General features: G+C 35.3%; 4 protein-coding genes across 9 annotated transcripts in view; 2 read left to right on the top strand and 2 right to left on the bottom strand.

The window, feature by feature from the left end:
• Nucleotides 1-2,624, bottom strand: part of parp14rs4 (poly(ADP-ribose) polymerase family member 14-related sequence 4) — a 93,225-nt gene extending 90,601 nt beyond the window's left edge. For 5 of the 6 annotated variants that reach the window (XM_087270463.1, XM_087270466.1, XM_087270459.1 and 2 more), the window contains exon 1: nt 1,979-2,178. The gene's annotated coding sequence lies outside the window, so the exon portion shown is untranslated. Of the gene's footprint in view, nt 1-1,978 lie in introns of all 6 variants that reach the window. The other variant, XM_087270457.1, reaches the window with a different exon arrangement.
• fbxw11b (F-box and WD repeat domain containing 11b) overlaps nt 1-26,390 on the top strand; it is a 649,789-nt gene that overhangs the window by 563,656 nt on the left and 59,743 nt on the right. The gene's annotated exons all lie outside the window — the stretch shown is intronic.
• On the top strand, nt 2,013-11,404 carry npm1a (nucleophosmin 1a). Its single transcript, NM_199428.3, is given in 11 exon segments — nt 2,013-2,185; nt 3,073-3,152; nt 3,364-3,483; nt 3,573-3,666; nt 3,746-3,849; nt 3,931-3,968; nt 7,419-7,497; nt 7,587-7,664; nt 7,755-7,853; nt 7,945-8,019; nt 10,738-11,404. Coding segments are annotated over 11 exon segments (849 nt in total). The 5' UTR covers nt 2,013-2,145; the 3' UTR covers nt 10,780-11,404.
• Nucleotides 13,254-19,245, bottom strand: tlx3b (T cell leukemia homeobox 3b). The gene is given in 3 exon segments (NM_170766.3): nt 13,254-14,756; nt 16,236-16,473; nt 18,598-19,245. Coding segments are annotated over 3 exon segments (903 nt in total). The 5' UTR covers nt 19,049-19,245; the 3' UTR covers nt 13,254-14,542.

The following is a 26,390-nucleotide window of genomic DNA, read 5'->3' on the forward strand; positions in this document are numbered from 1 at the left end:
ATTTATTGTTAGTTAAGATGTTTAAAGATGATTACTTTGATATCTTATGAAACATTAACAACAGATTCTCAAATGCTGGATTGTCAGAAACAAAAAGCAGGTATTATATTGTTTACTGAGTATTAATGGATTCTGTGTCTAAAAATGTAAAAAAACATTTTAAATGACATATTTATTTGAAGGGTACGCAGTGGAGCAGTAGGTAGTGTTATCGCCTCACAGCAAGAAAGCTGCTAGTTCGAGCGTCGGCTGGATCAGTTGGCGATTCTGTGTGGAGTTTGCATGTTCTCCCTACGTTCGTGTGGGTTTCCTCCGAGTGCTCCGGTTTCCCCCACAGTCCAAAGACATGCGGTACAGGTGAATTGGGTAGGCTAAATTGTCTGTAGAGTATGAGTATAAATGAGTGCATATGGATGGGTTTCCCAGAGATGGGTTGCAGCTGGAAGAGCATCCGCTGCGTAAAATATGTGTCTTAATATACAATTTGCTGTGGTGCTCATTCATTTTTGGTGGGTGCTCCTAATTTTTTTCTGGTGCTCCTAACTTTTTAAAGTCGAAAGCACTGGTGCTACCACGTATAAAGATTCATTTCGAGCCCTGCATTGAACAAATACTATTTTTTATGTATTTATTCTTTCATATTTTTATATTTTATATTTATATTATATTTTATATTTTTTATTGTTCTGTGATTTGTTTTCAGTGTAAAATTATTTATGTTTAAATGGCAAAAAAAGTCAATTATTTTTAAGCACAAAGAGAGAAATGGACTATTGTTTGTTTTTATTATTATTTTGTGCTGTATTAATTAGTTACTGAGCAGCAATTAATAACACTGTAAAATATAATTTTTATATAATAATTTTGAATAAGAGTTTTCATGTGATTTTCTAAACTAGTAGTGTTTTGGAATGAATAAATGCATAATAATCGTGATAATCGTGAAACCATGATTATTTATCAGACTATATCGTACAACCAAAATCTATAATCCTTGCATCTCTATTAAAAATGTGCACTTTTACTTAAGTACATGTTTAGTGCTGTATCGGTACTTTTACTCCACTACTTTACTTCAACCTGTAACTACTTTATTTTTTCTTTTCAATGGGGATTGGCAGAGTAAAAAAATCAGTCCTGTGATTTTGTCCAATCCAATCGCACATAGAAAGTAAATCGCATCATACTGACCTACCTGAAGACATGGGCGCTTTATAAATGCAGCAAACCGATTGAAACCATTAAAAGTGTCTAAAGATGTCCAAATTTATCACACGCAGTGACCCAGAGACTCTTACTTATGAGAAGATGATGAAGTCATTAAATGGCCTTAAACAAGCACTAAGTTACACGCGTGCGAACAAATTGCATGTAAACGCTTCAACCACGGGTGCCCTGGGGGTTGGGTCTTGGGGGGAGGACAATTCTAAGGGCCCACGTACTTCAGGGGTCCCAGGGGCCCTCACAACCTCCCCCTGCCTCTACACTTTCTTCCTCTATGTACAACAACCTCCCCACTCCCCCTTAACTTTGCAAACAAAGACCCCCAGCCGCCCTTTACTTTTGTCCATGATACATCTCCCACCACGTCTCGCACCCAGTTATTGACTTTTGTCCGCGATACCACCAACATCCCCCACCCCACCCCCTCGCTTATCACTTTCGTCTATGATACATCCCCCACTCCCACTGCTTTTTTGGGCCCACCAAAAAAATCCTGTCAGGGTCACAATGTAATACTCACCGCTAACTACTCTTGAGTATTTTAAATAGGGCTACTTTACTCATATTTTGAGTAACATCTACAACAAATAGTTTTACGCTAGTTGTACTGCATTTTGGCAAGTAATGGTACTATTACTTAAGCATGATTTTTCAGTACTCTTTCCACCACAGTTGATTAATGGCCAAATACTGATAAATTAAGACATGATTTGTCGGATTAAATCTCATGCTCTTCAATGAATATTAGTCATACCTCAAACTCCGTGATTCTCTGTCCCTGGAGCTCAGTGATTGGCTGAACCGGAGGACCGTCACAGTAGTGGGCGTGATTTACTCGATGTGGGTCAGTGTGCTCTTCCTGCACTCGTGTTCGCTGACTGCACATTTCAGCCGACGTACAGTCACACACAGCCTGCAGACATGGATCTCGAACAGATGGGTCCCCAAACCTTCCTGTACGGTATGTAATACATTAATTACATTCTATATAGTGTACTAGAAGTACATGGCACTTAATTAGTTAAGCAAACTGAGAATGGTAGAGTGACCTGTCAGCTAACACAGGTTATTACCATTCTCAGATGTCTTTAAAGCACAGTAATTGTATTAATTATTGTAAATACAGTGTAATATCTATTTTAAACTACTCGATGTGTGGTGACTATACTTACAACACGTGTGTCGCATGAGTTCGTACTAGCTAGTCTGCTAGCATAAGAGAGTAATCTCAAAATTGAAGCGAACCATTAAATGACGCTTGTTTACGTTTGTTCTTGGATTTGCGAAGTAATTTGAAAATAAATCCCTAAATACAAGTTTCAGAGAACGAAAAACTAACTTGCATCTGTACGGCTCGTGTCTCTCTGCACGCGCTCTCTAAACACGTGCACTGTCGCTCCAAAATGGCGTCACCCTGCTACACGTGTTAACCGAGACAACGCATGTAACCATTTCTATTGCTTGCCTGCAATGTAAACTTATTTTCTGTATGTATTTTTCACGTTTTTTAGATGCTCTTTCTTTTTTTATAAATATACTAAGTTTTTTTCGTAAGGTATGTCGGTGGTAACGGCTATGGAACATTGCCAATATTCAGCAAAGCTAGTTTAAACCGTAGTTAACTTATGGTTAAATGTTTGACCTTAGTCTGTAACAGTAAATTAACGACCCACAAACCTGTCCACATGTTGTTTGTTCCTTTTAACACATTCATCATACAAAGGGTCCATGTGTTAACACAGACCAATGCACTGATTTTGAAAGTGGATTGTTCAACAGTTAACAAAAAAATAATCAGACTGTCTCAGATATCTGTCTTGTTTTCTTATAAAATTTTATGTTTTACAGGTTGTGAACTGAAAGCAGGCAAGGATATCACGTTTAATCCAGAGGATGATGATTATGATCATCAATTATCGGTTAGAATGGTATGTGATGTTTCTTGTTTTATATATATATATATATATATATATATATATATATATATATATATATATATATATACATATATATATATATATACACACACATATATATATATATATATATATATATACACACACACACACACACACACGGGTCCTCAATTTTGATAGCTCTTAAAAGTCATACTTAACGCATTTGTACATGCTCCTGCAGGCCTGTGTGGATCCCTCGACAAAAGATGAATTGAATGTTGTGGAGATTGAAGGACAAGATTCAGAGGGTCAGAAGGTCAAGGCAGTTCTAGCAACACTCAAGCCTTCAACTCTCCCAAGTGTAAGTAGACTTGGTCATAATTTTTGTAATGACATTTCATACATTTCAATTATTTTCCTTGTTGATTTTAATGAACGTTTTGTTTGCAGGTATGTTTGGGTGGGTTTGAGATCACGCCACCGGTTGTTTTCCGTCTGCGCACTGGTTCTGGTCCGGTTCACATTAGTGGACAGCATCTTGTTAGTAAGTATTGTTTGTAGTCTTGAATGCTCTCAAACTGTTTGTGGTTATCTGGAAATTTCTTAATGGAATCATGTTTCAGTCATGGGAGGAGATCAGTCTTTTGATGAAGAGGAGGAGGAGGAAGAAGAGGAAACCGTGATGACATCCAAGAAGAGGCCAGCGCTGTCAACTCCAAAGCCTTCAGTGAGTTCTGGAATTAGCTGGGAACTACATTTTTTGATGTAATTTTGTGACTCATTTTCTAACAATTTTTCTTTTATATAGAAAAAAATGAAGATGGATGAGGAAGATGACGATGATGAGTAAGTGTTGTTGTTTGTATTTTTGTAAGTTAACAGTCTAAGGTAATTTTGAAGTGCCTTTTTTTATATTTGTGTATCAAGTATAAATACAGTATGTAACATGCTACTTAATTACTTTTGTCATTCCAAACCCCTGAGGCTTCATTCATATTCAGAGCACAAATTAAGTTATTTTAGCTGAATTCTGAGAGCTCCTTCATAGACAGCAAGTTGCCTGACTGTTCAAGGTGCTGAAAATACCAAAATGCAGGCCTTTAGTGGGTCAAGGACAATAATATTAAGCTATGAGAATCCTTGTGTGTCAGTATATGAGAGTGCTGTGCTTTTTATGCATGTTGTGCTGCTGACATATTGTTCAGGGGCCTGTTTCAGTAAGGCGGTTCAAACAACTCAGAGTTTAAACTTGAACTCTGAGTTGATTTACCGAGAGATTAAAATGAGTTTTCGGTTTCAGAATAGCTGATCTGAGTTGGGTCAATCAACTTCGAGTAGACCAACTCAGAGTTAAGCGCGCACACCGTGACTTTAAAAAGGCATTATCAATGGAGCGCAGACATTATGAGTGACTATGGCAATATCTTATAAAAAAGATCACCATTTCTTTCTCCAGCTGAACTTGATGTTCTCATGCAAAGTTATAGCAAATTTGAGCGTATATATTTGAAAAGAAGCAACCATCAGTGAAGAAGAGACAGTTAGCGTGGGAAAACAGCTGCTCAAGTTAATGCGTAATTTCACTTTTTAAGTATTTAAATATTTAAGTATAATAAAATAAGTAATGTAATTTGTGACGTTTATATTTTTTTTTTCAAAACTTTTTATTATATACAGTTTTATTTTTGTATGTGCATATCCAAATCTTATAGATTGATATTACGATTGAAGCACTAAAGGCATATGGTCTTTTTTTTTTTTTTTTTTTTTTTTTTTTTTTTTTAGGATTTTGTTTTTAAACTTTTAGACCGTTGCTGTCTGTTGAGGATGAGGGAGTTCTCAGATTTCATCAGATTTCACCTGAAATATTATTCAAAAGTAATCCAGGGGTTTGTGTTGGCGTTGCAATTTTTTTAGGGGTTTACTATGTCTTTTTGCAAGACAATACATAAGATATTTGTGGATCAGAAATATTTAATTTTGATCAGAAATATTTAATTTGACAAACTGGCATAAGGAACATGTAATGTCATTGTATTTTAATAACATCTTTGTATTAATGATTTATGTAAAAAATATGTTGAATTGAAATCAACTTCTTTTTAGTTGATTACCAACTATTACTGATAAATGAGTGTTTTGGTTCTGTGAAATGGCTTGCAATCTGCTTTCTGCTCAAAAGAGCCACTTGCAAGCACCAGATAACAGGGTTTCCACAGGGTCTTATAAAATCTTAAGTCTAAAATTTAAAAATCGAAATTTAAAGCCTTAAAGGCTGAAATTCGGTGTTCTAGGTCTTAAATATTTTTCCACGTCTTATTTTTGCGACGTCCATGTAACGCTAAATCTAATGCTCATTTAAATTCTTTTTTTTTTTTTTTTTTTTTTTTTTTTTGCTGCTAGGTTTTTGGCGTTTTGCCATTTTTTTTATTTAACTAGTCCAATTGTTATTTGCGGTATTACAATTACAAAAAATGTCAACTTGCAATAGCCAATCTCAGTGCGCACAGCGAATGTGACATCATCGATGTGTTTGCGGAGGTACGCTGTGGTTGCACGCCACATGATTTCGGCTGGCAGAGTATGGCAATATTTCACTGACTAATGTTGTTAGCGCAGTATTACACGTCGTGAGCGCATTCGTGTAACTTTTTCACGTGCACTCAACACTGGCAACTCGTGTGTAAATGGTCTGCTCTAGATCCGTCGCACAATGCGGACTCGCACTTTTTATGGCTTGTGTTTCCTCCTCTTTTCGTGCTTTTGCTCTCTAGAGATGCTTGAGCATACTGTAGTATTAAGAATAGTAAACCGATAAAGTGAAATACAGTGTAGTTTTACTACAGTAAAGTTTGGTGTATTGTAGAATAATATACCCTATATTGTTAAAAAAAACTACAGCACTGGATTGTTTGTTTGTTACACCTTTGTTACTATAGCAAATATAGTATTATTAATTGAAGTACTTTACAAAACTGTACAGCAGAGACTAGTTTACATTATTTTAGTTGCCATGATAAAAATTAGATTTGGTTGAGATTTATTTTAAGAGTGATTAAATTAAAACCGGAAATCTCATCATAGAACAGTCAATGTTATGGTTTATTAGATTAAAAATGTAATATGTAAGTCTATTTAAGTATTTTGGTTCTTGTTAATTAATAGTGTACCAATATAAATCATATCAAAAAGCACGAAAGGAAGAGGGAAATATGTACTGAGAGCAGGCAAAAAAAATTGTGCAGGAGCAGTGCATATTTGAGAGTGAGAAAATTTGCAGTTTTGTCCACAAACAGAGGAAGTCGGTGCACGAGCAAATAGATTTGCCTGCTTGTATTACATAAATGCGCTCTTGACTGGAAATAACACCATAGCGAAGCTAATAGAATTTTTTTGAGACTCCGGTGAACAAATGGCATGGCGTCACATTTCAGTTGAATATGAAACGCTTTGAAGAGATTTTGTGTGAAACCGGTACGTCTGTGCCGACATCTTTATGATCCGTCCATGCGTGATCATAGAGAGAACCAGATGACCAACAATTCTTGACAAGAAATTGCTACAGCAGTGGGAAAGGAGTAAAGTTTTTGTAAGAGTTTGTAAAAACCTGGGGGGTAAGTTTATTAAAACAAAATTAAAGGCCCAAAAAATTCGTCTGATTTTACTGTCTGTTTCTTTTGACCACCCCTATCATTTTAGACTAGCGAACGTGTCGTATATAAATGCCAAGTCCGTTTGTGAGGCGTGTGACGCGGTGCCAGGAGAAAGTATAAATCAGCATTAAGGTGTTTGTTTTTTCTGTAGTTCAATGGTGCATATAACCTGTCTGTAGTACTACGGTGAACAATTTAGTACTCCGGTCTTCAATTTAAAGACATTTATTTTACCACAAATTTTGTGAATTTTTATTTTAAAAAAATGTATTTATTTTTTTACCTTTTCTCTCGCGTGTTTTTGAAATTGTGCTATAGGTCTTAAACTTAATACTTAATAGTCTTAAAGTCTTAAATTTTACATTATAATATCTGCAGAAATCCTGGATAAGCATGCAGTAGTCAACATTTGAAGTGGTGCAAACCTTTCATCGTAGCTGTCCTAAAAATATTTATCAACACATTTTTATTTTCAGGATTTTATTAAAGTTTGTGTTTATTTCAGATGTTGACTTCTGAATTTTTATCTAGAATGTGAGCAAGTATTAATAAAAAGCTTTTGAGAATTGATCACCAATCAAATTATTATATTCAAATATATCTAGTAAAAATAAAGTAAAAATATTCCCACTTTTCTTTACAGTGATGAGGACGATGATGATGATGATGATGATGAAGATGACGATGAGGAAGATGAAAGTGAAGAGGAGTCACCTGTGAAAGTGAGGATATATTCAGGGTGCACATTGTTTAAAGTGCTATAAATATAATTTTTAATCAACTAATTTTTTTCCTCTTTGTTCTCTATCAGGAAAAGAAAGCACCAGCGAAACCAAAGACCCCTACACAGAATGGAAAAGGACCCAAACCCAGTACACCTGCTAAACAGGTTTGTATATCTTTTTCTTCTTGAAAGTAAAGGTTCATGTTTGTAGTCTGCCTAGCCTTGTTGTTTTAAAATGATGTTTTATGGAAACAGACTCCACAAAAGGGCAAGAAAGAACAGACACCCAAAACGCCACAAACACCACGGACTTTAGCCGATATCAAGTCCAAGATGATGGAGAGTGTAGCAAAGGTTGGTTTTTCTGTGCATCCCCTCAGCAAGTGAAATTACAGCGAGTTAACAAAAACAACACTTAAGTTCTTTATTTGCTTTTTTTGTGCAGGGTGTGTCATTACCAAAAGTACAGCTGAAGTTTGAGAACTATGTGAATAACTGCTTCAAAGGCACAGATCCAAAGGTACGTTCATTGCTCTTGTGTTTTGATAGGGATATTTTTATGGCGGCAAATCAATGCCAATATTAATCGAGCGCAGCAGTGATGTTTGCGCGCGAATGAAGTGAACCGTGAGCAGATTACAGGTCTACACGCGAGAAAACTACAGCTTGCGAGCGTACAGGGGATCTTCACGCGCCCACTCCACTGATGGAGCGCAAGAAAAAAAAGTCTGCGCGCGCGATCAATTCTCTCCGCTCGCTGGTTCTTCTCTCTGCTCGCGTGAAACATTTTGGATTTTTTCTTGTTATCTCTAACGCTATTGGCTACTCTTCCTTTTCGGAAGTTAGCCGGGATTGGACGCAGGTTAAAAGATCACGCCATTAAATATATATACAATTTGCAAGTCATAATCATAAGAAACTTTCTGAGAACTTTGAGGATTCAATCTCAAGAAACAGTCAAATAATAATAATTAATCTTCTAAAATAATGACTTGCATTCTTGTAACATGACTTTCTAAACCCATTTGATTTGTCCCGTGCAGCACTTGTCTGGTTTGTTGTATTTTATTTTATTATTAACCCCAACAGCAGTGCTCATTATTACACTTGGGGATGATCTTTCTAGGAAATATTGTCTTCAGAAGAGTTTATTTGCTTTTTAGATCTTTCCATACAATGCATACTATATGTGCAGTGCAGCTTTGTATATTATTATAATTATTAACATTGTTTGTAATATAGATCAGTGGAAAATATTTATATTTTTCAATCATTTTTAATTAATGATTGAATAACCTGCATATACTTCAATCAAAAATGATTGGCCCAATCAAACAAAGAATACAGTGACAGACATTCAGATGGGTGTTTATCGCCACCTATTGAGCAACAATTTAATTTCTACAATCTTCGTTTGGCTTTACTCACTGCATGTATCCATTACATTATTCCACTTCAGAGGCATACAAATACCACTTTCTATACAACATGCCAACATCTTAAAGGTCACATATGCAGTTGAAGTCAGAATTATTAGCCCACTTTTTTTCTTGTTTTATTTCGGCTAGAATAAAAGCAGTTTTTAATTTTTAAAAACCCATTTTAAGGTCCATATTATTAGCCTCTTTAAGCTATTTATTTTTTTCGAAAGTCTACAGAACAAGTCATCGTTATACAATAACTTGCCCAATTACCCTAACCTGCCTAGTTAACCTAGTTAAGCCTTTAAATGTCACTGTAAGATGTATAGAAGTGTCTTGAAGAATATCTAGTCAAATAATATTTACTGTTATCATGGCGAAGATGAAATAAATCAGTTTTTAGAAATGAGTTATTAAAACTATTATGATTAGAAATGTGTTGAAAAAAATCTCTCCGTTAAATAAAAATTAGGATAAAAATAAACGAGGGCTAATAATTCAGGCGGGCTAATAATTCTGACTTTAACTGTAAAGTGGAATAACAGACTAATGGCAATATATTTACTATAAACCTTTGTACTTTATGCACTTCATGCATGTATAGCCTATTTTGTATATTATTGTCCATCCAATTTATTCTGACTTGTTCTTCATAGAAAATGAGTCAAGGACAATGAGTCTAAGAAAAAAAAAAGGTTTTTATAAATTCAAACACGTTTGGCTTGAGTTTAGTTTAAATGTAGGCGCTAAACTTCATCATGGTTCAAAACACACAATTAAAGTCTGAATTACTCGTCCTGAATTATTAGCCCATGTATATTTTCCCCAATTTCTGTTTAATGGAGAGATCTTTTGCCACATGGTATAACTCTCTCTTTCTCTCTCAAGTAATAAAGTTTGTTACAAGAATATATCTCATTATTTTGATATGTCATTATATGACTTGGTCATGATGGTAAGAATAGGCATTATTATGAGATTAATTATTACAAGAAATATCTCATTATTGAAAGTAAGTCGTCACCTATTATTACTGAGAAAGTAAATTAAGTCTATTAGTTTCAGATTGTGACATTATGATAAGATATCCTTTATATTTTTATTTAACGGGGAAACTAGCTTACCTGCTTCCAATCCCGGCTAACTTCCGGAAAGGTAGAGTAGCCAATAGCGTTAGAGATAAGTAAACCAAGTCCCGCTCTAGGACTGACAAATCCAAAATGTTACGCGCGAGCAGAGAGAAGAACCAGCGAGTGGAGAGAACTGATCGTGCGCTGTAGGCATGACCTCGCTCGCGAGAGCGTACATCATGCGCGCAGATGATGATGATGTTGTGCGCGCGCGGGACTTTTTTTTTTCTCGCGCTGGATCAGTTGAGCGCGCGAGTGAAGATCCCCTGTGCGCTCGCGAGCTGTAGTTTTCTCGCATGTAGACCTGTAATCTGCTCACGGTTCACTTCTCCTCGCGTGCAAACATCACTGCTGTGTTGATTAATATTGGCATTGATTTGCCGCCATATATTTTGGTTAATAGTTTGCTAAACGATTTCCAAACCATAAACCATGACAAAAAAAATTTGCATGCAATTTTTCAATATGTATAAACTGGCATTTTCCTAATTGCCTTTTTTTGTCTTAGAAATTATAATAAAACGTCTCAATGTGTTTTGTCAATCTCTGGGCATTTTAAGAATTAATTTAAAATATAAACTCACGATTTGTTTGTATTCATCATTTTACTTAACTGCAGATTATAAAGTGTTGAAACTGAGAGCACTAATTGTGAAGGTCTTATGCTTCTGTTTTGTTTTTCCCAAGGTTGTTGAGGAGCTCTGGAAGTGGAGACAGACTGTCAAATAAATGAACTAAAACGCCTTTTATTTTGCTTAAATTAAGCCCCTTTCCCACACGATTTTACTTTTGTTACCTGCAATTTTATGTTTGTTTGTCCCCATACCTTTCAGTTTTTATGTTAAATCCGTGCCATTCCTCGAAATGACTTGAAACAACTTGACCTTGTTCAGTCTGCCTTGTCCTCACCCTCAGTCATGTCATTTGAGTGTGAGGTTAACTTGGCTGCAGTATTGCTCAATTATGAAGCTCTGATTTATATAAAGATATGTTGGTGGTGCCCGTCCATGTTTTCTTTAAACTGACATGGAAATGTCTGCATAGCTATCTGGTTAGATCTGTGATGCGATAATGCAATGTATGAATAGTGGGTTTCAGAATGGCCTCAATGTTTAATTCTGGTATTTCAGCAGCAGTTGATATTATTTTGTAATTGTCATTCCCTGGAAAGAGTTAAATGCCATTGTATGTTCAGGATTGAATGGTCTTCAGATGTCATCAATGTATTGTAATGTCACAGACTTTGCAGCCCTGTCTCAACAGAATCAGGACTCAGGACATTTCAGATGTGGTTCTGTTTTTTGACTTTCTGAAATGTTTAAATGCAAATAAAGGATATATTTCACAACTGAAAGCCCAGCTGTTGTCTAGTGTGTCAAATTTTAAAAGTGCAATAAATGTCATGACTTGTAAGACCACACAGAATCTCCATGTGCAGAAGTTTGCAGAATTTTTGCTTGTTAAGTCTATTAACTTACGTATACGTTCCTTTTCTTAGTAACTAATATGCAAATGATTTATTTACAGTACAGTTTGCATGGTTATATTTTGTCTAAGTGAATATGAGATTTGCCATTACAAAGAATGTTTTAATTGTAATTGTATGTAAGATGCGTTGGATATGGTAAGTCTTAAAGTTTAAAAAGTCAATTTCATGTTTATTATACTTACAAAATTATTCGCTATAAATTTCACGTATTCTGTCTGGCCTTGTACATGTGTGATGAAAAACACAAAATTAGGAACTCGGACAGGTGAAGGAGCAGTGTCTTTTTGTAATAAACATTTGTATTGATTTTATGGTCCATTGATTGCAATGTTCGTTTAGCTAACGAGGTTTTGGCAATTGTCATCCTGGCATAATTTAACGTGCTGTGCAAAAAAAAAGTTACTGTAGTGTACTCTTGCCCGCTTAGATGTCTATGTCGTGTGACATTTTCTTATACTATGCGTTTTTGGCTAATTTGAATCATTTCAGGGTTTTTTTTTTTTTTACATGCACTGCACCGTTTCTCTTTAATTGTTTTAACGTTGCCACGTTTGCTACTTATCATATATGGTTAACATATTTATAAATCATTTTGAAACTCGGGTAGCTCATAATCCAAAAGTTAATCCAATTTACAGTATTTTACGTGGTTTTGGTTAGCGTACAAGACAACCCAGCAAGCATTTTTTTTTTTTTTTTTGTTTAATCGACGTCTAAATTAGTCTTGGCTAAAACGAGGCTAAACTTGTGCTGTCAGTGAATATCTTATATGCGTCTAAAAATGTCAAAACTACTCAAATAAACAGAAATGATTGACCACATTTAAAGTCTGTTTGACGACTAGTCTAGTTTTGGACTGTTAGATGTCTTAGATTTTCACCGACAGCACAAGTTTAGCCTTGTTTTAGCCAAGCTATCTACGTTTAGATGTCTATTAGACTTCTATTAAACAAATTTGCTTGCTGGCAAACGTCCAGTAAAAGTGTTTCTTAAATATAAGCAGTTGCAAGTAACAGCCAGCAGAAGGCAGCACAACACCACTTTTTACAAAACAGTTTGTAGTTGAGCAACTGTACAGTACATGTGATGTCAGATGTGGAAAGAAGCCAGAATACTTCCTGTGTAAATTATCCTGACTAATGAGTCTCTGTGACTGAAGGCTTTTTCAGATGACCTCGACTCAACTACACACATCACCTCACACATCACCTCACCCTCTCCAGTCAAAAAGGCCCTGGCACAGGTCACCACTAACCATCTGTCAAAGAGAGGTGGTGGAACTCCACAGGTTCACCCTGCAGAGGCCTCGACAGCATCATAATGTAAGGAGTCTGTTAAATCACTTTATAATGGACACCCCTCCATTTACCCCCCACCCAGGCCTTTAAAGCAGGTCAGTTCCTGAGAGTCAGCACTTTGGGAGGAGAGAGTTGGTTGCAGAGGGCATAAAGGCATTTTTATGGTCCCACAGGATCCCGCATTTATCTGCCTGAGGATGTAAGTGCTTCTTTGCTGTGGCAGGCATAATCGACTTCAGCCAACAACCAGGACTCAGTGTTTATTTGTCGATCAAGTTGTGTAGAACGGTAGTAGGACCTCTGAAAGCAATGCATTACTCTAGAGAAGAGTGCTGCTTAGGGATTTGGAATACGCCTCTTTGAAAAAGAAAAAAACATTAGGGGAATAACAAATTAAGCAAAGCACACCTTTTGTGTTAATGCCAAAACAATGTTTATTACTTTTTGTTTGCTATTTACATATTTATCAAATACAAAGTATAATACAGATTTTGGGATGCAACAGCACACCTACATCACAGGGTCATCTCACAAACCCTTTAAATTGTTCATTTCCCTCTGACTCACAACGCTCAGCCATTGGACTGTTTCGAAAAAGTTTCTGAGCTGCATTTAAAGATACTACTGAATGAAATGCGGGTGATAAAAATAGCAACCACTGCAAAATACATAATACACCTTTCTTCAGGACACTTCATCCTATTCCTCAAATTGTTGGGATGCCGTTTCATAAATATAAATAAAAACACAAATAGGAGAGTGTTATTGTTCCTTCACTCAAGAATTTGGGTGAAAATGTTGACAAACCTAACCACTGAATTAAAACCTTAATTGAAAAATAATTAAAATGGTCTGCGCCAATAGCCTAGTGGTTAAGAGCGATGACATATAGCACCATAGGGCTCATGTGACCCAAGTTCGATTCCTGGCTCGAGGTCCTATGCCGACCCTTCCCCTCTCTCTGCTCTCAACGTTTTCCTGTCTGTCCTCCACTATCCTATCCCAATAAAAGGTAAAAAAAAAAACTTAAAGAAATGATTAAATAAATATTAGTAATAATTCAAATGTTAAGTGTGTCCATATTTAATGCAAATTGGATTTAAACCAACTCTGAATTATTTTTGTGTGGGTTAAAATCTGAAATGATACATTTTGCTATAATACCCAACTTGAGAAAGAAATGAAATTATATGTGTTGAAGACTGTACTACTCTTTAAAAATACTTTTTGTCCTTATTTTCTTACATGGCATTATTGGGGGCATTTTAGGTCGTGCAACTTGCATTATGAATAATTAATTCATTGTTACTTCCCTCTTCTGCATTAATCCTGTATTGCACAGCTCTGAGTGGTGGAGAAATTACACGGGGGGCAGAAGGGCAAATGAAAGGATGGAAGAGGAGATTAGTAGCTCTGTAAAAGGGTCAGCTGAGATGCCCTGTCCTTCCTTTGGGTCAGTTTGTCAATGAAACTGACCCTGATGGGGATAAAAGTCTCTGTACTCACAGACACACCACAGAAAACGGCCTTCATTTATTTTGGAAAGGCCTTTTTATTTATATGGGTTTGCTCATTTGTAGACTACCGAAATTAGTTCCTCGCCTTTTTTGTGGTTGAATGAAATAGTCATTTGGGATGGGGATAAAGTCAACCAACATCCTAGTCCATCAAAACAAAGAATGTCTTTTCCTTTGAGTTGTGATACTCATACGAGCGCCGTCACTCCTCCAAGCTTGCTGCTCTCTTCACTAGCCCAAGGCTGTAGGTTCTGCAGGGCAAACAGGGATGAGTTGTGGATGCAGAGCGGATCTGTTGGAACTGAATCAGTCAAAGATTTCTGGAAGGCATCATGCTGAAGCTGAATCATTAGCCGGTTGGCCTGCTGACGCTCTGCTTCCCTTTCCTCCGCCGTTTGCCTTCTAACATACAGAGAAATGATATAGATTAGATTAGAAGTTGTACACATACCGTACCTATTCCGTTTTCAGCATGAACATTAAATTATAGAGTGAAATCACTATTAAAGTAATCTAAAGATTAACTGTTTAAAACTACAGGAAGCTAGTGGGATTTTTAAAGGACCAATTCCACTTGTGTACATTTACTGATATAAGATTTAGATTTAATTTTTCTACAATTTTGAAAGGCTGAAGCTGACAGTTTTGCAGAAAATGTAAGTCAACCTTTCAAAAATGTAAATCGTTTAAATATTAAATTAAGTAATGTTCAAGCAGTCACTTCTGCAAAGTGTTGCATGTCGTTAGCGTGTTTGTTTTAATTAATAATTAATTTTTCTTCTTGACAACCCCATTATTTTCCCATTAATTCTTACAGGTATTAAGGCGGTTAGTTGGTCAAATCAAGTGATTTCATGTAGTGACAGACAATAAACTAATTTGATACATATACACTCAAAAATATATTTTGCTGCTTATTCAAACTACTTATTTAAAATGAGCTGAAACAACACAATGCTCGAGTCTTTTGCAGGACAACTTAATTGTGTTATCACTTAACAGTTTCTATTATCAAACCAACTGTCAGATATTTAGAATAAGAATCTTTAGATAATGTTTATTTTATTAAAATTCATGTCTAATAAAAGTGAGAAAAATATAATCACTAATTTTGATTTTAACATTTTAATAATCACAGGTCAGGAACAGTAAGTCATTTGACAAAAAGTTATTTGAAACATTACAGTAAAGAGGTTATTTATTGTTCATGCAGACACCAGAATGAGGCGTCTTGTCTTGGCCATGTATATTACTAGAAATATGAATGTGAATCTGCAATGATTCAAATTATATAGTTCACAAAGGCCTATATTTTAGAATACCCTAAGTAACGAATACAGCAATGGCTGTTAAAATATACATTTAATTCTGTTCAATCATTTGACACGCAAATTTAAAACATCATGTCTGCTGTTATAACATCGTCACCTTAGAATTATAAGGTTCTATCAGACATTTTTGTCAAAATTAAGTTGACATATTCTTATTAAATGACAACTTATTTATATTATAGGATGTTTTTTTATAAGTTGTTTACATTTTAAGACTTTTTATAAAAAAAAAAAAAATGTTACACACATTCTGTTTGCTATGGAATGCAAAAACTTTGAAGCTCAATATCTCAAAATCATTCAAAATGCAGATAGAACCTTATAATTCCAAGATGACGACATTGTAGGTAAAACAATCAACTTTTTCACAGGTTAAATTATTGGACAGTAACTAATGGAAAAAATTAGAAAAATTGTATTTTGTGAAAGATCTAATGGGAAATATTGTTTTAGTGAAATGGTGCATTTGTTCTCAGATCACACTTTCTTTCACCACGTTTTCTTGATGTTTCATATTAACATATTCTCCTTTTCCCTTTCTTTGCCTCACCTCCATTTAGTCCTGCGGTTCTGAAACCATGTTTTGACCTGTGCGTCTGTCATCTTTAGAGTTTTGGCCAAAGCTGCCCGTTCAGCGCTGGCCAGGTATTTTTGTCTGTGAAAGCGCTTCTCCAGCTCACAGATCTGCACTCTGGAGAAGGACGTGCGAGGCTTCTTTCTCTTTGGTGGTGTGCGGTTCTGGTACGGGTGACCAATACGCCGAGCCACAGTAAAAGGCGTCAAGGCTGCTGTGAGATGGACAAGGAAAGAAAAATTACAAAATGAGAGATGGGGTTAGAGTCTGTAACTTAGCTTTATATGACTTTTTTTTTAGAAATGAGAAAAAGCTTAATTTCAAATTTTTAATATTCATAATCAGTTTTATTTTTGGTTTACTATTTTTTAACTCACAAGATATTAATGTACATCTACACTATCACTTGTCAAATAATACTTACATTTTTATATATAATGCATTAAATGCAAACCCCAGCAAAAATAAGATGTATATGAACAATTTCTATTAATATTTTAGATAAAGAATTACACTTTTAAATAATGAACAATTTTGCTGTTTTGTTAATTGCTATGAAGGACTGTTAAGAAGTAAATGCACAGTATTTTTGCACAGTAAAACAGCTCTCACTTAAAGGTTTGTATAATTGTGACTCTTGCTGAGTCAAAGGAAATCTGGTCCTCACTTTAAATTACTCCTTAGTGCTTCTCTACTTTTTAGATGTCAAATTAGACATTATGTTATTGATTGCTAAATACTAAAACCCCTCATAAATAGATAGATTGCTGATGCTCTTAGGATTTGTTGAGAGGCCTGTTACTCAGCTTACATATAAGCTGTACAATAAAATCACACAAAACATATCCTATTAATGTTGCATAAAATACAAACAGCAGCTGTTCTCCTAATGACCATAATTTCCTATATTGTTAATTTATTTATTACCTAAAAAAAAGCACAGAGCAGCAGAGAGCGCCGGTTATTGCAGCTATAGGTGGCAATAATTAAAGCTGGTGAAATATTGATATGTCTTTCTAATGGCACAGCGTTCGCCATTTGCCCCAGAATAAAGAAAGCTGGTGATCTATGTGACAGCTCTGAATTGTAAGAGTTTATATTCATATGCAAAGCAGCGGTTAACTAAATATAACAATACGCATTTGTTTCCGTATTTGCGTAGCACGTTAGATGTTCAACACATAAACAAAAGGCCTGTGTTTGAACGTCTTTGCAACTTAAAAAGTAATAAGAAAACATGCATGCGCGCTTTACTTATTTGTGCATGGTTTTAATTATTTGATATAGGCCTATATTCAAATATATTGTGTTAAAATTCGCAAATATCCAATGCGTTTAAATTTTATATATATATATATATATATATATATATATATATATATATATATATATATATATATATATATAGCTTGTGAAGGAACTTGAAGCCTAAAATTGTTATTCGTATTTGTTTAGAAAGTAAAATCATGCCCATATGCTAATACAGGTTCTTAAATGGCACACTGACTTATTCTGAACATGTTGAGGTGTATACTTTCTTTTTATTTAATTTCGCCCACGACCGGTACAGGTGTTTCAGGGTCTTCAAGGTCAAATAAAACTAAAACGAGCTCTTCAGCAACATCCATTCATCTGCCGCCTCCTTATGGAAACAGTAGGATCAAGTTTCCCCAGCCAGACAGTCCAATATTTATTGTAGCCAATGAAAGCTCCATCAATTCATTGTTATAAATCCCATACAAGCAAACATGTTTTAAAGTATCTGCAGTTGTCTAAAAATGTGCACGCATATTATTATAGACGAATATTATTCTATGTTTACGTATGATTTTAAACATCATGATATTTATTTGTAGAAACAGAAGTTCGTTTCAGCAGGCTATAGGGGGTGCATTTTAATTTTGCCGAATTGTTTCAATATAATACTGGGTTAGCTAAAGCATTTTATAGTAGGATCAATTGTATTAATAATGTTATTCTTGTGGACAACTGAGAAATTATTTTAGTTTTTCACGTGCAAGTAAAATGAAGATAAAATATTTAATAATAATTTAAAACAGAAAGAAAAAATAAATACATTTCCAAGATTTGTAGATCTGCTTGCCTTTTCTTCTCTTTGTTGTTTTTATCCATAAACCACGGATATTTAACACATTAAAAATGTTAGAACATTATTCAGCTTGAGTTGCCATTTTGCTCTCGCTCTGATTATTTTTGAAATTAGGCTGTGTTTTTCCTCAATCAATTCCTATATTTTCATCATTTTAACCAAGAGGAATATTTGTAGGAAACCCGTAAGGAACATGTTGAAATGACATGAGTATTTTCTTTTTTTTACCTGCAAACCTGTCTTTTGCAAAGCGCTGGCTGCTCTCCATCCAGGGAAAACTGAGGCTCCCAAGTCCGGGTACCGCGCTGGCCATAGGTGGAGGAACGGCCGCGGCAAGGGGCCTGTGCGCCGGGACCCTAATCACTCCTCCGGGCGCAAGGGTCAAGTTCACTCCGTATGGACTGGACTCCTCATAAGGAGCCGCGATACCATGAAATGTGCCGGTAAGCGTCGTGTACGGCGTTGCGCTCGCTCCCGTTGGGCTGCCGAGATGGTAACAGCCTCCGCTCGCACTGCTACTGCCACTGCTGCTCTCCGAACTATTCCTGGTCGAGTTCTGCTGTGATTCTTGATCGGTTCCGCTGAGAATCTGGTCAATGCCGAAGCTGATGGGTTCATGTTGGGTTGGTTGTGATGTTTGACTGGTGCCACTTGGGCTGGAGCTTGGAGCTCGGTCCATCCTCACCACCCGAACCTTTCCAGCGGTTTTATTCCACAGACAATTTCGAACAGTCCTGGATTTGCACTACGGAAAACTCTATCTTTGTAAATAAGGGAATCCCTAGTAATATCTACTTTGTGATGTAGTACCCCTCTATTCAATTCTTGACTAAGGACGGCTTGGACGCATTCGTCTATGGGTGAAAAGTTTTTGGCACGAGGACTTGGCAGAATCCTGGCACTCTCTCTCTCCAATGGATCCCTGCACGGAGCACATGCGCTGTTCTCTTCTCTGATTGGACAGTGCTTAATCTCGCTTTCCTTATTGGCTTTCATTTGGTTAAGTCACAAAACATAACGCGTATTCCAATATCATTTTTTAAAATGCAGATCGTTTAGTCCTCAATTTTTGTATTGGTCAAGTATCTCTTCATTATAGACATGCTGACTTCAGCACGTCATCGTTAACATCCTAAATGTTTTATTTTTAATGGAGATTCTACTGTGGCCTCGCGAGGAAAATAAACTATACCATATATGGCCCTTTCTGTGCAAGAAAATGATATTAACCTATGAGATTAATGAGATGAAGCAAGGAAAGCATAATTTGATGACTTTAATTTTAAAACATATTTTTGACGAGTATTAAAACTAGGAGAGCTTATCATCCATTCACGCTTTAAATTAAAATTAAAAATCTAATTTTTACATCGCCTTTAGCAATTGGCGGAGTGCTTTTGACCTTAAAGATGCCCTCAACCTTTTTTCTAATATGCCAATCAACTTTAGACTCGTTTACAGCTTTCTGGAGACAAAACTAATTAAATATCCTCTTTATTTATTTTGTCCATATAGGGCAACTGGGAGGTGGGAAAAGATTTATTGTTCATATAAAACTATATATATATATATATATATATATATATATATATATATATATATATATATATATATATATATATATATATATATATATATATATATATATGAACAATAAACCTTTTCCCACCTCCCAGTTGCCCTATGGACAAAATGATAGATAGATAGATAGATAGATAGACAGACAGACAGACAGACAGACAGACAGACAGACAGACAGACAGACAGACAGACAGACAGACAGACAGACAGACAGACAGACAGACAGACAGACAGACAGACAGACAGACAGACAGACAGACAGACAGACAGATAGATAGATAGATAGATAGATAGATAGATAGATAGATAGATAGATAGATAGAGGAAAGCAAAACAATATAAATTGAAATAAACCAAACCAAAATAAAAAAATACAGGCCTATAGTTTATAAATACAAGTATTCCATTTGCGATGCCAAGACCAATAAATGTATAAATCATGTTAATAGAAATATCTGCATATTTTGTTTATGGTAGCCTAAATATACAATAACATGAAGAGCCTAGAGCCAGTCTTTCGTATATTTTATTTATACATGTGTACAAATATACTGAAAATAACAGACTAAGGGGGAAAGATGCCAATTTAATGTTCTCTTTTTATTTTATGTCAGAAGTAGCCTACAGAGTATAATTAGACAATAACGATGATTTAAACATTGCACCTATAGAACTAAAGCAATTTTAACTTTGGTTATATAGCCAGCATCTGTGTTCATCATCCGTCATTTATTTTTGTTTAATAATGTTTAAAATCTTCACTGAGTTTTCTAAGGCCTAATTGTGTATTCGCAACATAATTTAGGTGGCTTTTTGATGTCCTTTAGTAGTTGCATCCGAAAACGGTCAGTTTCAAAGCTGTGCGCCTAAAGGAGCCACAGTGTTGGCGCATGGAGAGCTGCACTCCCATGCGCTTATTTAATCGACAGTGTTGGGACACCCGATCTTCTGACAGCGGATCTAAGTGGTTCCTTGTAATCTGCCACGTAAAAATGATTATGCTCTTTTGGCCTGGCCGCCGCGTTTGATTAGCTTCAGGGGGTGGGAGTTGGTGTGGAGCAAATCCGTTTACTTTGAAGTAGTTGATATTTTAATAGACCATTAGTGAGTGCTGACGCTAAAAAGCCTCGTACCCCCGGGAGCTCGGCCCTCGTCCAGTGGCTGAAGACGCTTACGTCATTCCCGTAGAGCTTGTCGTTGACCCATGGTCTTTAGCTTCTGAGTCTGTTTGCTTTTATCGTGTCACAGATAGATAGATAGATAGATAGATAGATAGATAGATAGATAGATAGATAGATAGATAGATAGATAGATAGATAGATAGATGATAGATAGATAGATAGATAGATAGATAGATAGATAGATAGATAGATAGATAGATAGATAGATAGATAGATAGATAGATAGATAGACTCAACATGTTAAAGAATTCAAAATATGAAAACTAGCACGATTTGTTATTTTTGTCATTGACACTGCTAGATTATATAATCCAATCCAATTAACAGCCGTGTTTTGTTGCAAAAGTTGAAACAGTTTTTTTTTTTTTTTTTTTTTTTTTTTTTTTTTTTGCAATTGCGCATTTTTTCACACATCAGTGAAATGTTGCGGTGCAAATTCAAGATTTTCATTTTTCGTTTTTGGTTGGTGGACAGACTAAAATGCATCCGTAAGCACCCCTGTTATATGAGGGACACAAACGTTTTCACCTGGCTGGCAGGGAGCTGGAGAAGAGCTCGGACCCACTTCTTATCTTTGACCCGTGCAAACAATTTAGCAGCAGAGAATCAATAGATTGATGAAAACCGAATTAAAAGCGTGAAATCCCTCGCTCAAAGAGCAAATAAAGGAATGGTTGGCGAATTGTTGGAGTAATTACCGAGATCTGCATATGAGCGGGCGCGCGTGCCACCCTGCCCCCGGCGCTGTTTTTATTGCGCGTGTCTGCCGTTATCAATTCTGCCGAACATTTTAAATGGGAGTCTGGCAGCCCGCAGTATAAAAGCGCTCAGATAATATGCAAAAAGACGACGCTGCTTTTGAATAATAAATGACGCACTTTTATAGCGGCTTTAAAACACCTGTGATGCTACGATATGAAAAGACCATGATAAGTAATAGTGCATTTAAAAAGGATCTAGTATGTTTTTATTACTATATTTTAAAAAGCATAGAGTGAGAGAGACGGCGGGAAGGAAATGGGCTGAATGAGGAGGGGTTGGGAGCCAGAGAGATATCTGTATTATTGCAATAAAAGCCAAGAAAAAGTGAAAGGCGCCGAAATTCCCTCCCAGCGAAATACCCTGCTTAATGAAAGTTTAGAGTCTCTCTCTATCTCTCTGCCCATGAAATATTCACTCAAATGTTATATAAAGCTCAGCGCCTAATGTCCTTTATGGCTTTTCTTTGTTTTTCTGCTTGTTGTTCTTGCTTATTATTCTTGGGCTGTAATAGAACTCCTTTTAATTTAGTTTACATGGTGCGTCATCTGCGCCTTACTTTTTCTTTCTTTCTTTCTTTCTTTCTTTCTTTCTTTCTTTCTTTCTTTCTTTCTTTCTTCTCATGCATGACAATGAAATCATTATATGTGCATCAGCCTCCTGAATTGATAGCACAAAGTGCAGGTTGCTTTGTAAAATACATTTGTAAAAAGAACAATGCATTGAACTTGTGTGTGCAGGAAAAAAAACATAATGGGGAAAAAAACTCCTGCTACATACATTATTTGTTTATAATTAGACTATATATTTAATGTATTTACATTATTCAGTTTTACTTGTTGTGTAGAAATTTGTTTATCTGTCATTTTTAGTAAAATTCTTAACATATATTTAGGGTGGTGTGTGTGATTATTTTTTGTTAATGTATTCGATTAAAAATAAAATAAAATTTTTAATACACATATTTTCTATTATGCAAAAGGATCAGCAATAAGTGTGTTGTTTGTACAGTTTGCACACTTTGGCATTAATTCACACACAATTTAATTTGTCTAAATTAATTTGTACAGCTGATCGACATTTGAATTTTAAATGTTTGAGATATACATAGGCTAACAATGTGAAAATAAAAAAAACAGAGATTGACAATAACTTACTGTCTCCGCTAATTTATCGTGGAGTTTTTTAATAGGCTACCTGCAATGTGAAAAATGCTGTTAATTAATAGTTTTGTGAACGTGTATTTTTAACAGAAATTACCCATGAGCTTTGCGGGTCTTCAGTTACGAATTGATTTTTTGGATAGCTTGGTTTCTTCTTTTATGCTTCAATTGTAATTCGGACCTTTTGATGCTTAAAAAATTAATGAACTAAGTAAATCTCATTTACATTACAGTTAGAAATTATATATTGTCGGGGTTGGTCATGGTTCAGAAACCATTATAACGAGGTATTTTATACATTTATAAATAAGTATAAGTATATTTCCCAGTGGTGGGCTGCAGCTAAAAGGGCATTCGCTATACGTAAATATGCTGAATAAGTTGGCGGTTCATTCCTCTGTGGTGACCCATGATTAATAAAGGAACTTAACCCAAAAAAAAAAAATAATAATGAATGCTGTATATGCTGTGTAAAATAATGAATGATATATATATATATATATATATATATATATATATATATATATATATATATATATATATATATATATATATATATATATATATATATATATGAAAGTATATGCTGTTCAATTATTTCTTCTGATTGCTTGTGGAAACATATAGACAGCATACGCACAAATATTGAATTGACGGATTTAATGCACGGAACTGCGACGGTTATACGACTTATTATTTTCAAAAAAAAAAAAAATTTTTCCAGCTGATGAAAAAAACTTGACAGCAATCTTAATCAACTCGACTGTAAAGAAGCAGTATACAAAACAGCCCCAAAACGAAAACTGGTCGGTGTGAACATAAAAATATTCCCGTTTACGGTATTGCACCATGTTTAACAAAAAGATTAAATATGACCCTAAATGAGAATAATCTGCCACTCACATAGATGTATTTTTTTGATCAAGTAGAATAAAGAATTATTTTTTTACATTTATTTTTAAATTAATTATTAGTCTTATTATTTTGTTTGCATCTTGAAATACACAGATTAATACAATTATTTTAAATTAGTTTTCAATTCCTATGCGCTTAATTACAAATTGCATGTAAGATATTCTGCATATTGTTCTCATTAAAATCAGCTTTAATTATAATTCTTGCTCGACTTCTTATTGTCGTAATTTTTCTTGTTGCTTTTATTAGTGGTCTGCAATGTATGGTAATATGAACCCATTTATCTGCATCCTCTATATGGAGTATATCAAAAAGCAGCTGAATCAGGACGGACCCCCTACCACGGGCCAGTGTAAACAGAAGCAGATCTCCGTGTGGAGGAGCATTGCCACAGGCTTTAGCGTTTAGTGATCTCACAAACTGCCCCTGATTGAGAAACCTGAAAAAAAGATGAGAGAGAGCAACGCACAGCTGTTTAAGACAATAGAGCAGGCTTTAGTGTAACCTGCTCACTGGGAGCATTTCAGCAACAAAGAGCCAAAGTGGAGTTGCCCTTAGGGAAGAAATGGATATCTCTCTCTCTCTCTTACTCTCCCCCTTCTTTTCCAATAGCTCTCTCGCTCATTCGCTTTGGTTCACACAGACACACAAGTGCATCACTGGGCCTCATTATAGCTCAGTGTTCAGATGAGCTACGCTCTATTGAATGAAGAGATGGAGAGAGTTTAACACACCGCGCTGTTGAGAAACGAGCCGCAATCGGAAGTGATCCTCTCTCTGTCTGTGTGTGTGTGTGTTTGACTTGACCCTGTTTGATGTGATGCAAATATACTGTGGTTTTGTAAATGCTTCACTATGGCCATCTTCTGTGTGCCTTGAGGATTTTTTTGAGCTGTAGAAAAAGTGCTGCGTAGTTCTAATTCTAATAATAATAATAATAACAACAACAACAGCAATAATAATAATAATTGTTATTATTATTATTATTATTATTATTATTTAATGTTATCTATCTATCTATCTATCTATCTATCTATCTATCTATCTATCTATCTATCTATCTATCTATCTATCTATCTATCTATCTATCTATCTATCTATCTATCTATCTATCTATCTACCTACCTACCTACCTACCTACCTACCTACCTACCTACCTACCTAAGCTTTGAGCAAATTATATTATGTGATATTATATAGTTTTGTAATATTTATGTCTTATAGTAAAAATCTGGGGCTTAAGAAAAAATCATAAATTGGAAAAAAATCAGATTTAAAGTTATTAATCTTAAGTTGTTAGCAATTACTAATCCAAAAACATTTGTATTTATTTGTGGTAGGAAATTTACGAAATATATTCTAGAATAGGAACTTTTATTATATTCTAGAAACTTTTATTATATTCTACAATATGAGCGTACTAATCTAATGACAAAAATACAGCTGTGCAACACTAGTTTGTGTTACAGGGTCACATATTGCAATGCAATTCCAATAATCATTTAACATTTTATTTACATTTTCAATGATGATTTGAAATATTATAACCTATTAATAATTTATTCATTATAATTATTTTACTATTTAAATTATATGATATTCTCATTTGAATCAACAAATATCAGCGGGCATTTGAGGATCATAGAATATTTTGTAAAATATAACCAAATCAGACTCATCTCAGATTGATTTAACAGGTTTGCAAGCAAAGTCATCATTAAAACAGACAGATGTGATGGCTGTACATGGAAAATAGACTGACACTGAGTGTGCCGGAGGGGATGGCGGATCTGTGGCATGTGGAGAGCAGAACCGCTGCTCTGATGGTTGAGTGCGAGACTCTGTTTTGCTTTAACGGGGGAAGAGAAGGGGCAGACGAGGTGGGAGGAGGCATATTTGTGTGTGTGTGTGTGTGTGTGTGTGTGTGTGTGTGTGTGTGTGTGTGTGTGTGTGTGTGTGTGTGTGTGTGTGTGTGTGTGTGTGTGTGTGTGTGTGTGTGTTTGTTGGGTTGGGGGGATTTGGGGGTGGGGGGTCAGAGCAGTCTAACTTCTTTGCCTGGAGTGCAACTTTGGTTGGAACACTTAATAGTATGTCTTGGCAGTTAATGCCTATATACCTGTTCTTTATTTACAGTAACTTTAGTGTGTTTATTTTGGATTCTTGTGATCTCACTACATTGAGCATTGTGTTTCCCACATCAGATGAGTCTATATCTCAAGTATTGGCCATATTAGGGAAAGTTATGTTTAAATGTAATATGTTACAATCTTGCATTACATCTTTTAAAAGGTAAATAAATATGACACTGAGTTGCTTTTTTAAGGAAAGTGATGTTACTTTTCTCATCGTAATGTTTGCCATTCTTTTAACAGTCCTGATTCAAACCCAAGCTCACAGCTATCAACTTCGTTTTGCAGCTATC

The sequence above is a fragment of the Danio rerio genome, chromosome 10 (assembly GCF_052040795.2).
Source record: "Danio rerio strain M-AB ecotype USA chromosome 10, GRCz13ab, whole genome shotgun sequence".
NCBI classification, from domain to species: Eukaryota; Metazoa; Chordata; class Actinopteri; order Cypriniformes; family Danionidae; genus Danio; species Danio rerio.